This window comes from Trichechus manatus, unplaced genomic scaffold (assembly GCF_000243295.1).
Source record: "Trichechus manatus latirostris isolate Lorelei unplaced genomic scaffold, TriManLat1.0 scaffold00052, whole genome shotgun sequence".
NCBI classification, from domain to species: domain Eukaryota; kingdom Metazoa; phylum Chordata; class Mammalia; order Sirenia; family Trichechidae; genus Trichechus; species Trichechus manatus.
The window spans coordinates 6,289,925-6,304,237 of record NW_004443988.1 but is presented as its reverse complement, the minus strand read 5'-3'; the positions used below and the strand labels follow the sequence as shown (position 1 = coordinate 6,304,237).

General features: G+C 39.0%; 1 protein-coding gene across 3 annotated transcripts in view; it reads right to left on the bottom strand.

Moving 5' to 3' along the window:
- The window catches only part of SELENOI (selenoprotein I), a 42,766-nt gene that overhangs the window by 15,778 nt on the left and 12,675 nt on the right, over positions 1-14,313 (bottom strand). For all 3 annotated transcript variants that reach the window (XR_002824318.1, XR_002824319.1, XM_004377688.3), the window contains exons 2-4: positions 3,681-3,749; positions 3,143-3,251; positions 1,081-1,155 (exon numbers count right to left, since the gene is read on the bottom strand). Coding sequence is in view for 1 of the 3 variants with exons in the window: in XM_004377688.3 (XP_004377745.3) it covers positions 1,081-1,155; positions 3,143-3,251; positions 3,681-3,749 (253 nt within the window). In the remaining 2 variants the exon portion in view is untranslated. The remainder of the gene's footprint in view (positions 1-1,080; positions 1,156-3,142; positions 3,252-3,680; positions 3,750-14,313) is intronic.

Genomic DNA, 14,313 nt, shown 5'->3' with positions numbered 1-14,313 from the left:
GTGTCATTTTCATTTGGAGAGACCTAAGAAACGTAAAGCCAGGGTCTGCTGTTTTACAGGTATTTAAAAACTATTTACTGAGTGCCTACTCTGTTAGGCACTGTTCTAGACACTGGGGATACAGCATTGAACAAAAAGTACTGACCCTCCAGGAACCTACATGTGATACTGTCATGTGGTTTTGAGTGCTGTGGAGAAAAATAAAGCAAGGAAGGAGAACAGGAAGAATGTGGGACAAACCACGCAGATAATACCCAGGAAAAGCATTCCTGGCAGAATACACAGTATAGCCGAGCACGGTAGATGTTCCTGACCACCCCCTCTACCAAGAAAGAACTGATCACTTCACTATGTGTTCTCCCACTGTGCTGATACATACCTCTATTACAGCACCTCTCTCACTATCCTGCAATTATCTATGTCAGTATTAAGGAACCCTGGTGGCACAGTGGTTAAAGCCTTTGGCTACTAACCAAAAGGCTGGCCCATCAGCTATTCCACAGGAGAAAGATGTGGCAGTCTGCTTCCGTAAGGATCACAGCCTTGGAAACTCTATGGAGGCAGTTCTACTCTGTCCTATAGGGTTGCCATGGGTTGGAATTGACTCAACGGCAGTGGGTTTGGGTTTTTTTGGTTTTATGTCAATATTGCTTCCCAAAAATGATGCCCTTTTCCGGGGGTTGGCAAATATTTTTTGTAAAGGACCATACCGTAAATATTTTAGGCTTTGTGGCCATCCTACTGTTACAACTACTCAACTGTGTCATTATGGTGGGAAAACAGCAATACAATATGTAAAGGAATGAGCATAGCTTTGCTCCAATAAAATTTTATTTACAAAAAGAGGCAACAGGCCAGATACAGCCTGTGGGCTAGATTTGGCCTGTGGACTATAGCTGGCAAACTCCTATCTTATTCTCTGTATCCCTAGCAATTAATGACATTTTTCATAGAGAAACTCAGAAACATGCATCAAATTGAACCAAACATTAATAAACCTAATTAAACTGAATAAGTGGCTACAGATTGCTCACAGATTCAACAGCCATTGACGAAAATGAATATTGGCCAACGTCTTACCTAGAGTGTAGGCTATGAAGTTGAGGATGCCCACCACAATCCAAACCCAATCAGGTACATGCTTGTGACCTGGTGCTGCAAAGTAAAGCAACTAAAATTTTAGTACAGTCTAAGTACAACATTTCTTAAAATGCTAATGAGAAATGTTTCTATTGTTAATTAGAGGCTAAAGTACTTTTATAATATATTCTGAATGCAAAACTAGGTAAAATATTAAAATGTATCAGTAAACTCTGGCTAAAGCAAAGAAGTAACTCTTCAGTCCCTTTTAGACTTTGAGCTTTACTCTTAACTCAAGACTGAGTGTTCATCTTGACTTGAAAATTATTTATGTGCCTAGAATGAAAAATAATATACTTTTGCGATTAAAAAAATGCTTGAGTTTAATCTCATTGCTTCTGATAATACTATAAACATCTACTGAACCACTGCCTTTATTGACCCTTTATGCTCTCATTCTATCATTAATTAGCTAAAAAAAAAAACCTTTCCATTTGGGTATAGATTACCTCAACTGGGGGATATTGGTATCAGAATCATTCTGAAATATCTGTACCTCACTTTTCCCCTATGACAGAATAACTAAGAATCTAGTCCTGGCTTTGTAATCAACCAGCAATGCATTCAACCTCTCCATCTTCTATTTCCCAAATATAAAATAAGGCATCTGGACTAGATAATTTATCAGGTCCTTTAAGTTTTAAGTTCTAAGATTTGGAGAAATATTATATTTACATATTTTTAATTATCTTAATAACCACGATAAATAACCTTATTTAGAGTAGTCAGAGAAAATAATATTTCTGGTTACGAAGATACATTTTTGAGGATGTCCTAAGGATTAAAACACAAGTAAAAAAACACTTAATACCAAAACCATGCTTAATGAAATTTAATCTGACTCATTGTTCAAATGGAACTTGAGGATCTTCTAGTGCTTCAGAGTTGGCATTTAAGACTTCAATTACCATTTTATTATATGTACAGAAGCAATGACTAGAAGTTTCAGTTGATAAAGACTGGCATATGTATAGTTTCAATATTGGGAATTTCTAGAATTTCAAAAGTTGTAAGTATTTGAAACTGAATTTTCCTACAAAAACAATGTTGTCAGTGGTGGTTAATTTTCCCACGTCGGCCCACAAAAGCCTGCTGAACCTCAATAGATGATTTATAATACTAAAATCCTAGGTATATCATTCATAAGTATTCCTATCAGAAAATATATTTTCTAACTTAGAATGCAAAAAATAATCATCTACCTCTATCTGTCTGTTCCTCTCAGCTCAACCAACTGGCTAAGCAATGGAAATAAACCCCGTTTCCCACTATTCCCCTTCATCCCAAATATACTCCAGGACCTAAGATTCTTTCCTACGACCTAAGGCAGAAGCTGGGTGTGAGATAAAGTGAAGAATAGGCATAGGGGTAAAAGATATTGGTGGTGGGTAAGAGGAACCTAAAAACATGTTCCAAAATGGGATCTTTCCTCTACTCCACCATAAGGGGCCAGACTTCTGTCAACAACTATTTAAGGCTATTTAAGGTCTAAAAAGCATTTTCAGAGGAAACTAGAGCTATTAAAGGCAAGTGAGAATGCTGAGCAGAAGGAAAGAGAGATCTCATTCCCTTTTTCTTCCATGACTAGAAAAAGGGAAGGCATATTCCTAGAATTTGGTAGGTAACTTGGGCCCTGTTCGTGTTCATTTTTTATGCAAAGTGTAGAAGTCTTCATCTTCCATCTTCTTGTAAATCCAATTATGCTTAATTTACTAAAATCCCATTGCTCTATACACAGCATACTTAAATTCCATAGGCAAGTTGGTATTATATCTCCAGAAATATATACATATACATATGTATGGGATACACATATGTATGGAAACAAACATAACAGATTATAAAACATAACTTAGCTTCTGTTCACACTTCTGACATTTTACATACCATTATAAAATATCCAAAACTTTTCAGAGATATAAGTATGTTAAAAGAACCAGAAAATAACCACTTCTCATTTTTCTCTAGGCATTTTGAATTTATATCAAAGTAATAACCTTACCTGAAGCATAAAAGTCAGGATCAAAGTACGCCATAAGTAGAAAATTGAATACAACCAGCAGAAAGCCAGAAAAGGTTATCAGATTTGGAGCCAGCCAAGTAGGAAATACCTATTTTTTCCCAAAGAAATCATAAAATAATTAAAATAGAGGAATCTCTCTCCAATATATACAACAACGTGTAAATCTGAGTCATAATAAAAGATTTAAATTTGAAAGGAGTTTTTTATATATCAAAATGTAAACCATAGTCTCTGCTTGATAGAAGTGTTTCTTTCTTCTTTCCACCCTCTATATTTTAAATTTTTCTACAATGAACAAGTTTTTATAATCATAATATCAAATTTATTTTAGAAAATTTTAAAAGGCACTTTACAAAGATGATAAATTCCAGTGAAGAATCTTAGATTTCAATAGTGAGATAAATCAAAAGGTGGGCAAAGAAAGTAGTTTATCTAGATATCATCATTAAACAAAGTTATATTCACAACTCTCCCTAAAATGACTTAAAATATTTAAAACTTACTAAAATTATCCTACCTTTACTATATTGTTCCAAAACGGATGCATGACATACAGAGAGAGCGGATTGGTATCCACAGCACTGTACTGTTAAGAAATGAAACAAAATATTCAGAGTTAATCCTTGCATACTAGTAAATAGAACAATATTTCTCAAATGAAAATAATGTTACGGAAAATAGATCTACTTATATGATGTCCTCATCTCAATTACAAAACTAGAATCACAACATAAATGGGGCAAAGACTGTGAAGCAGTCAGACAGTACTTTTTCTGAGGGAGTGCCGAGGGAAGACCAAGGGGGAAGCCTAAAGATAACTTCCAAATCAAAGATTTAATCTTATAGTGGCTGTTTCATCCACATATATTCATCTAGTGTCCAAATCACCAGGATGATCACTGATTCATCCTTCCCTCTCAATGAACTTTCATAAAATTATGGTATTTCAGTAAAGAATGTATATTGCTTACTTGTTCTCCCAGTCACGCAGATCAGTAATACTGTGTGCACTCAAACACTGACCACACACCTTATCAACTTCCTTCATCCCTCCCAGCTTACAGGATCCAGATGTCTTCCCCCCCCCACCCCGATTCCATTTCTAATACAATTACAAGCTATGCAGTTTTGGGTAAGTTACTCAACGTCTCTGTGTTAATTTCTTCACCTATAAAATAAGATGATAGCACTTAACCTCAAAAGATTGGCATAAGAATTAAATAAATTAATGACATAGGTAAAGAAACAGCTTGGAACAGTAGCTGGCCCACAGTAAGTGTTATATAAGAATCAGCTATCATTATTAAATGTGTTTTCAGCACAAGAATAATAGCCTCCTTTATGTCAGGAGAGTTGGGAGCATAAATAAGCAAAGGAAGACAAAAATAGGTTAGGGTTTGTGGTAATTGAGCTTATTTCTTATAATGCACATCCATGTTCATTGCAACATTATTCATAATAGCAAAAGGATGGAAATAACCTAAGTGGCCATCAACAGATAAATGGATAAACTAACTACAGTACATAAACACAGTGGAATACTATGCAATGATAAAGAACAACGATGAATCTGCGAAACATCTCACAACATGGATGAATCTGGAGGGCATTACGCTGAGCGAAATAAGTCAATCACAACAGGACAAATACTATATGAGATTACTATTATAAAAACACATGAAAATGTTTCCACACAGAAAGAAACAATCTTTGATGGTTGGTTACAAGGGAGGGGAGAGATGGGGAGGGAAAGACACTAACTAGATAGCAGATAAGTGGTAACTTGGGTGAAGAGTAAGACAGTATACAGTTCTGGGGAAGTCAGCACAACTCGACCAAAGCAAAGTTATAAAAGCTCCTAGGCACATCCAAATACCCTGAGAGACCAAGCTACTAGGCTGATGGCTGTGGACCATGGTCCCAGGGGACATCTAGCTCAATTGGCAGAACACAGTCTATAAAGAAATTGTTTCACATCCGGCTGTGGATAGTAGCATCTGGGGTCTTGTCATGGATTGAATTGTGTCCCCCAAAAATATGTGTATCAATTTGGCTAGATCATGATTCTCAGTACTGTATGACTGTCTACCATTTTGTCATCTGATGTGATTTCCCCATGTACTGTAAATCCTATCACTATGATGTTAATGAGATGGATTAGAGGCAGTTATGTTGATGAGATCTACAAGATTGAATAGTGTCTTAAGTCAATCTCTTTTGAGATATAAAAGAGAGATGTGAGCAGAGAGACAGGGGACCTCATACCATCAAGAAAGCAGCACCAGGAGCACAGTGCGTCCTTAAGACCCGGGGTTCCTGTGCGGAAAAGCTCCTAGTCCAGGGGAAGATTGATGACAAGGACCTTCCTCCAGAACCAACAGAGAAGAGAAATCCTTCCCATGGAGCTGATGCCCTGAATTTGTAGACTTATAGCCTACCAAACTGTGAGGGAATAAATTTGTCTTTGTTAAAGTCATCCACTTGTGGTATTTCTGTTACAGCAGCACTAGATAACTAAGACAGGTCTTAAAAGCCCGTGAGCGGCCATCTGAGATACATCTACTGGTCCATCTCAGCTGGAACAAAGGAGAATAAAGAAAACCAAAGACACGAGGGAAAGATTAGTTCAAAGGACTAAAAACCCTGTTGCTATCAAGTTGATTCCAACTCACAGCAGCCTTCGAGGACAGAGTAGAACTGCCCCATAGGCTTTCCAAGAAGCGGCTGGTGGATTCGAACTGTCAACCTTTTGGTTAGCGGCCAAACATTTAACCACTGTGCCACCAGGGCCCCAGTCCAAAGGGCTAATGGACCACAGCTACCATAACCTCCACCAGACTGAGCCCAGAACTACTGGACGGTGCCCAGCTACCACCACCAACTACTCTGGCAGGGATCACAATGTAGAACACAATTCAAATTCACAAAAAAAAGACAGTCTGACGGAGACTGGAGAAACCTCAGGAGTACAGCCCCCAGACACCCTTTTAACTCAGTACTGAAGTCACTCCTGAGGTTCACACTGCAGCCAAAGATTAGACAGGTCTATAGAGCCAACAATAACACATGTGAGGAACATACTTTGTAATTCAATTCATGCATAGGAGACTAGTGGCACACCAGCCCAAAAGCAAAGACAAGAAGGCAGGTAGGGACGGGAAAACTGCAAGAATGGAAACAGGGAAACTGTGGTGGAGAAGGGGAGAGTGTTGACACATTGCAGGACTAGCAATCAATGTCACAAAACAATTTGTGTGTTAACTGTTTAATGAGAAACTAATTTGCTCTGTAACCTTTCACCTAAAGCACAATTTAAAAAAAGAGAGAGAGTTAACTAATAAGTCAAATGTTTCTTCAACAGACTCCATATGACGTTTCTTCATTTCTCCAACTCGTTCTTACTAAAACAGGATAACTGGGACAAAAGACTATGACAGGTAGTGAAAAACGGGTAGTAGAGAATGCAGGTTTCCTTCTACTGGCCAGAGTTAGAAGCTACGAAGCTGCATCCAGACTCTGAGCAGGAGCCTATTTAAATTACTATTACTGTTGTTGCTACTAAAAACAACTTTCACTTGCACGGCAGTCCACAATGTACAAAGCTTTTCACACAGTATGCATCACTACATCTGAACCTCTGCAGAAAGAGTCCTAAACCGACAAGATTGCTTGAATTTAAGTGTTCACACTAGAGGATATAGAACTGACATGAAACCCTAACAACTGCTGACAGCCAGGTGGGAGGACCCTGGCCTTCTCCACTTCACAAAAGTCTGCACCCAAACCCACGTGATACAGCCTGCAGGTCTGTATCAATAACTAGATAATCAACTAAACTAGAAAATCACACATTTCAAGTCCACCATCTACAGCAAAGTACAAAAGTTGTAAGATGTTCAAATTGTAAGAAAACGGCTTAAGATATCACGTGAACACCTAACAGTGCACAAAGTACAAAGTTCTTAATTCAAATGTCAAATGAGTCTTATGTAAAGAAGGCCAGTGATAACTGCCATGTGAAATCACCATGAATTGGTGATTTTAGTCAGCTTCTTATAATTTTAATTTAGATCTAAAAGAAGGTCCTTAACTGATAATATTTTGATTTGAAAAGCTCTCTTTTTAAATTCTCAAATGTTAACACTAGACCTCTACCTCAGGAGACTAGTTGAGGTAGGAAAAGAATATAGAATTAAGTACAAAAAGACCAGTTTACCTAACTGAATTTCAGTTATTTAACATTTAATAATAGCTGATGCTCATGTATAGCAAGAAACATTAATATAAGATTACAAAAAAACTAGCAAACAATAAACCTAAGGAACACTGTGCTCTAGTCTTACACACGTGTGTATTTTTCAAGGTCCCATATCATTCGGTCTGAACAAAGACACTCTAAGCTGTCTTGTGAATCAATAGAAGGAACAGTGGTTCAAATCTTCCACATACATGAAATAATAAGTAAAATATAAACTTTTAAAGGTGTTACACTAGATTTATGTTATCTGTTAATGCGTGTTAAACATATTTTTATTTTCCATTGGAATGATGTTTTGGTAGAAACCAGAAAATCTGAACCAGGTTGGTAACCCACTGTTAAGGCCTACCGTGACTTGCTTGGTCACAGTCTATAGGGCCAAACAAAGCCAGTGCGGGAGAAGTGCTTGAGGATCCCAGCCTGCATCTGAGAGAATCATTCCAAGGCAAAACTTCAGAACCAAGGGAAAGCTCAGATGATGTCTAACGTAATTCTCCAATGCATGTCTGACTCTCATAGCTATAAAAATGATGAAAAGTCTCCATCTAGCCTTTTTTTAAATGCCTCTGGTTACAAAGAACACAGTACCTCAAGAAGCAATCCAATCCAATGTAAAAACAACTTTTCTACACACTAATAAAATCCTCTCCTCACCCCATATTTTCTACCCTAATTTTCATTTTGCTTTATAAAGTTTAGCAGAAAAGGGTCTAATTTTTCTCCCATATGCTAGTCCTTCAAATATTTGAAGACCGCTAGCTCCCTGTCACACGGAGATCTTCCCTTCACCTGCTGAACATCCCATGTTCCTTTTCCTGCTCCTCGTTTGCCAAGGTTGCAAGCTCCTTCATTATCTAGGTCTAGTTCTCCAAACCTGGGATTGGCAAGCTTTTTCTGTAAAGGTCCAGACAGTAAATATTTTAGGTTTTGTGGGCCACAGGGCCTGTTAACAACTACTCAACACTGCCATTGTAGCTCAAAAGCAGTCATAGACAATACACTAAAAAAAAAAATTTTTCACAAAACTTTATTCACAAAACAGGCGACTTGGGGGCTTTAGTTTGCCAACCCCTGCTCTAGACAATCCAATTTGTCACTAAACCAATACAAAGGTGTGGTCCTGAGCAAAAGGCGTATGTCAAGATATATAAGCAGAAAGAACATGACTATAAGCCCCTCTTCCTCAACATCTTATTTCTCTAACTGCTGCTCAACGTATTAATTTCCTGTGGTGATGAGATCACTCTGCAGACTTACATACAACTTTACAGTCCTTAGGCCTTTTTCATACGGGCTGCTAAGCCACCTTTCCCTACACTAATATGAGGTTGTTTGATTGTTTAAACCCAAGTGTAAGACTCTACATTTACCACATGAATATTTCATCTTGCTAGAGTCAGCTCATCTTTCTACCTTCTCCAGATCTTTTCAGATCCTGACTCAGTTATGCAAGGTTAATAAAAAGCTGCCCCACCCAAAAATCTCAGCATGTAAATCTAGTCATGCTAATTAATACCATCTCCTAAGTCTCTATAAAAATGCTGATCAAGGTAGATCCTTCAAACATTTCCTTTAAGGTTGCTATTACCCTATTTAATAATTTTTATTTAGGTACAGAATTCTGTACTCTCATCTAGGGCAATTATTTCTATCATATCCATAAGAAAAAAATTTGATAAAGTCTTAACGAAAACCAGAATTATCTTAGATTCAACATTTTGTCAAATATCAGTAACTGTCACAACTTTTTTACGTCAGTCCAAATTAGGAAATAAAGCAGACTTTATTCTTCATTCAGTCAGTCAGTGAATCAGCAAACATTTATGATTGAGCGACTATGACTGTGCCAGGCACTGCACTAGGCCACTGGGAAGAGAATGGTGAACGAGACCAAAATGTTTCCTGTATTCACCAAGTTAGATGGTAAGCAAGAAAACAAATAATCACAAATTGTAACAAACACTATGAAGGAAACAAGCAGGACGTTGTGGAAGACAACAACTGGGGCAGGGAGTGTGCCTCACTGCAGTGATTGGAAAATGCTTCTCTAAGGATGGGACATCTGAGTTCTAAAAGATTAGAAAGGCAGTCAGGTAAAGAATGTATGCAACATATAGTGTGTAAAAGAAGCCATACACTAAAGAAAACATGCTGTAGAGTCCATTTAGAAGAAGCTCAAAAACAGACAAAATTAATTTTACGGCAAGAGAAGTCACAACAGTAGTTTGGTGAGAGGGACTGAATGGGGGCATTCTGCAGTGCTAGAAATAATTATGTATCTCCCCCCCTCCCCTTTTTTCAATTGTACTTCAGGTGAAGGTTTACAGAACAAACAGTTTCTCATTAATCAGTAGTACACATATTGTTTTATGACATTGGTTAACAACCCCACAACGTGTCAACCCTCTCCCTTCTCGACCTTTTTTTTGGTGAAAACATACATAGCCAAAGACACACCATTTCAAAAATTTCTACACGCACAGTTCAGTGACATCGACTACGCTCTTCCAATTGTGCTGCTATTCTCACTTTAGATAAAGGTTTACAGAAAATAGTTTCTCATTAAACAGTTAGTACACATGTTGCCCTATGACAATGGTTAACAAACTCACAACACATCAACACTGTCCCTACTCAACCTTGGGTTCCCTATCACCAGCTTTCCTGTCCCCTTCTGCCTTCTAGCCTTTGTCCCTGGACTGCTGTGCCTCATTAGTCTCGTTTTGTTTTATGGGGCTGTCCAATCCCCGGCTGAACAGTGAACCTCGGAAGTGACTTCACCACTGAGCTAAAAGGGTGTCTAGGGACCATACTCTCAGGGTTTCTCCAGTCTGTTTTAGGCGTGTGTATCTGGTCTTTTTTGTGTGTGAGTTAGAATTTTGTTCTACATCCTTCTCCAGCTCTGTCCAGAACCCTCTGTTGTGATCCCAGTCAGAGCAGTCAGTGGTGGTAGCCGGGCACCATCTAGCTGTATTGGACTCAGTTTGGTGGAGGCCTTGATAGCTGTGGTCCATTAGTCCTTCGGACTAATCTTTTCCATGTACCCTGTTCTCTTCATTCTCCCTTGCTCCTGAAGCGATGAGACCAGTGGAATATCTCAAATGGCTGCTGACAGGCTTTTAAGACCCCAGACGCTACTCACCAAGGTAGAATGTAGAACATTGTCTTTATAAACTGTGTTATGCCAGTTGAGCTAGATGTTCCCCAAGACCATGATCCCAACAGCCCTCCACCCAGCAGTTCAGTCCCTCAGGGAGTTTGGAAGTGTCTATGGAGTTTCCATGACCTTTCTTTGTATAAGTTGTGCTGGTTTCCCCAGTACTGTGTACTGTCTCACCCTTCACCCAAGATACCACTTATCTATTGCCTATTTAGTATTCCCCACCCCCACCCCTCCCATTCCTGGTAACCAACAAAGATTGTTACATTTTGTGTGTGAACCTTTTCATGGGTTTTTACAATAGAGGTCTCATACAATATTTGTCCTTTTGTGATTGACTTAGTTTACTCAGCATAATGTCCTCCAGTTTCATCCATGTTATGAGATGCTTCACAGATTCATCATTGTTCTTTCTCGTTGCATAGTACTTCCATTGTGTGTATGTACCATAAATAATTATGTGTCTTGATCTGGGTGATGATTATATGGCTATATAGAAAAGTAAAAATTCATTAAGTTATACACTTAAGATCTGTGCACTTACGTATAACTTATACCTAAAAAAAGAGAAAGAGAAAAAATAAAGACCATATGCATGACAGTGTGTATATGGTGTATAGGTGTTGGGTGGGAGGGGTGACACATGCCAAGATACCTTCTGGGCAGAAGGAACCACAGAATGTGCAAAGACCACAAAGCTAGAAATATCTGAAATACTGAAGGAAGGCCAATATAGTTACAGCTCAGTGTGCAAGGAAGACTAGTACGAAATGAGATCGGAGGGGCGGGAAGACACCACCCTACAGGAGCACAGTGACTTTGGATTTTATTCTAAGCACAATGTGTGTTGTCATGTATATTTTTAAATGATCAGTCTGACTACAGTACAGAAAATGGCTGGAAGGCAGTGAAAGTGCATGTGGAGAGACCAGATAGGAGATCATTACAGTACATGAGGCAAGAGACTACTGTGGGTTAGACAAGGAAGCTGTATAATGACTTCTAAATGACTTCAAAATATATGGTGAAGTGCCCAGCTTTGAGAAGGATATCAGAAATGTGAGTCCTCCCTTAATTTAAGAAGGATATTGGCTCTAATTATGGGAGCCCTGGTGGCAGCCCTGGTGGCACAGTAGTGAAGAGCTCAGCTACTAACCAAAAGGTCAGCAGTTTGAATCCACCAGCTGCTCCTTGGAAACCCTATGATATGGTTCTACTCTGTCTTATAGGGTCACTATGAGTCGGAATCAACTCGACAGCAGCAGGTTTGGTTTCTTCGGTATTGGTTCTAATTAAAGGATAACTATAAGACCACCTCCTTGAAAAAACCTTCATGTGAACTGCTAAGAAAACTGAATTGGCATGCCTTTGAGCAAAACACAGAGCTTTAGATAATTTATTAATCAGACTGAGACTACTGTCCTAAGTAATGCTCTACTGTCTATAATTAGCAGCTTTGTCTGTCTTCTAATCAATATAAGGAGAAAAGGACTCTTACTGTCAAATGATTTTTAATACAAGGTCTGTCTTATCCATCTGAAATACAAACCTCATACTTGTAAAAAATATTTTAGTTAACTGTAGAAAGTCAAATAATGAGGCTTGAGTACAGAATAATAATTCATAAACTGCACTTATTGTTAAACACTTCAGATGTAGGCAAACTCAAAATGATATTTCTGGTTTGTTTTACTTACTTCCAAAATTTTAGAGTTCAAAATCATCAATGGCTGCTTTGTTTGAGGAGTAAAGAGCCAGAATGCTACAAAGAACCCATTTTAGTTCACAGCTGGGTTCACCATATGACACCACAATGTTTATGGTGCAGAGCAACTTTCTAGACATCTCTCAGAATGAAATAAAAACATATTACCAACCTCTATTAAGAACTTGGGAGAGGACTTCCGGGCAACATGGCGCTGTAGTCAGAAGCACCACGCCGTCCCTCTACAGCAAAAATCAGAAAAACTAAGTCAAACAGAGTCACTCATCAATCCTGAAACCCTAAGCATCAAATGAAGAGATAAAGAACTCAGCCAAGCACCGAATGGAATAAGAAACTGACCAAGAACAGAGCACCAGGAGAGATACATTCAGAGGTCCCCTATCAGCTACTGCAGCACAGATTCGCCATCTTGGACTCCTATCTGAGATCAGCAAACAGGAGGTACGAGAAAGCAGCTTCACAGAGCTTCCAGCAGGCGACAGAACAATGGGTAAACCACGGTATCGGCTTTCCCACCCCCCACCCTTCTTCACCCCCACTTAGTCTCCTCTGCTTCCTGTAGCCACAATCTATTGGCCGGGAAGCACAAGCTTCCCCCCAGTGTTGCTTGGATTCCACCTGCCTGCACTGGCCAGCTCCCTGAGTGCCATTTGTTGGCTGCAGGTGTTGCTTTTTCCCACTTCTTTAGATTTCTTCCTTACCTCTCACCACCTCCCCCACCTTTCTCTCAAATACCTGCTTCCATGTGCCATCTTTGCTTCTTCCTGAAAGGCTGTGAAACACTGCTGGACTGTGAAACTGCTTCCTTCTGGTGCCGCTGTGCTGGTGGGACCCCTGGGGCTTTTTTGTTTGCTTGTTTGCTCTGATTTGTTCTGTTTTGATTTGTTTGTTTGTTTTCTTTTTCTTTAATCGGCTTGGGAGACCCTTCTAGCCAGGCAGTACCACAGGGCTTGGAAGCTAGTCCCTTACTCTGCGCAGAAGCACAGGGACACCCCTGGGGGCATTTCTTATTTCTTATTTTTGTTTGTTTGTTTTTGGGTTTTTTTTTTCATTCTTTGTTTAGTTTTCTTCTCTCTCTTGTTCCCTTTTTGTCCTTCTTCATTTCCAGTTTCTCAATTTATTCATCTTTTTCTTTTACCCTTTTTTTATTTTTGTTTTTCCCCATTTCTCAGTCTCTCATCTCTCCACTCCAATAGCGAGCTCACTTAGCACTCTTTTTTGTTTGTGTGTGTGTTTTTGGCTCCTGTTCCTATCTCCTCTCTCTCATCTTTCCCATACCAGTCTTAGCTCCACACAGCACAATCTACCCCCTCCTTCCTGCCTATCTGCACCATGTGCTGAGCATCACATTCCCAAGCAGCACAGGCACAGCCTACTGGAACCTCCTCTGCACTGATTCCCAGTACACACTGTCAGCCCTGGTATGTGCCACAAAAAACCTATCCCAGTAACTTCCCTTCAGCTGGACCTTCCCTGCTGTACCATACCTGAGTGACTGACCCTGCCCATTGGAGAAGGAGGTGAAAAGTATCGTGCCCACAGACAAGCAAACAACAAAGAATGCACAGCCCGCCTGTTCAGACATAACCAAATAAAAAAGCAGGACAAAACAAACAAATCTACAATCAATAAATGAGGAAAATAACCACTGAATGCCCCAGAGACAGCAGACAATATCAAAACACTTACAAAAACAGGGCAGGATGGTTCCAGTAGGCATCCAAAATAAAACACTAGATGACCTTCCAGTAGATGAAAAGGCACTAGACCTAACTGATAGGGAATTCAGATCTCTAATATTCAGAATTATCCAACAGTTGAAGCAAAAAAAACAGATAAAAATGAGGAAAAAATAGACAAATTCATGGAAAATACAGGCAAAAAACTGAAGAATTCAAGACAAATAATACAGGAACAAAATGCTAAAATAAATTCACAACTAGAAATCATACAAAAACAACAATTAGAAATCCAAAAGATAAACAACAAGATTTCAGAAATGGACA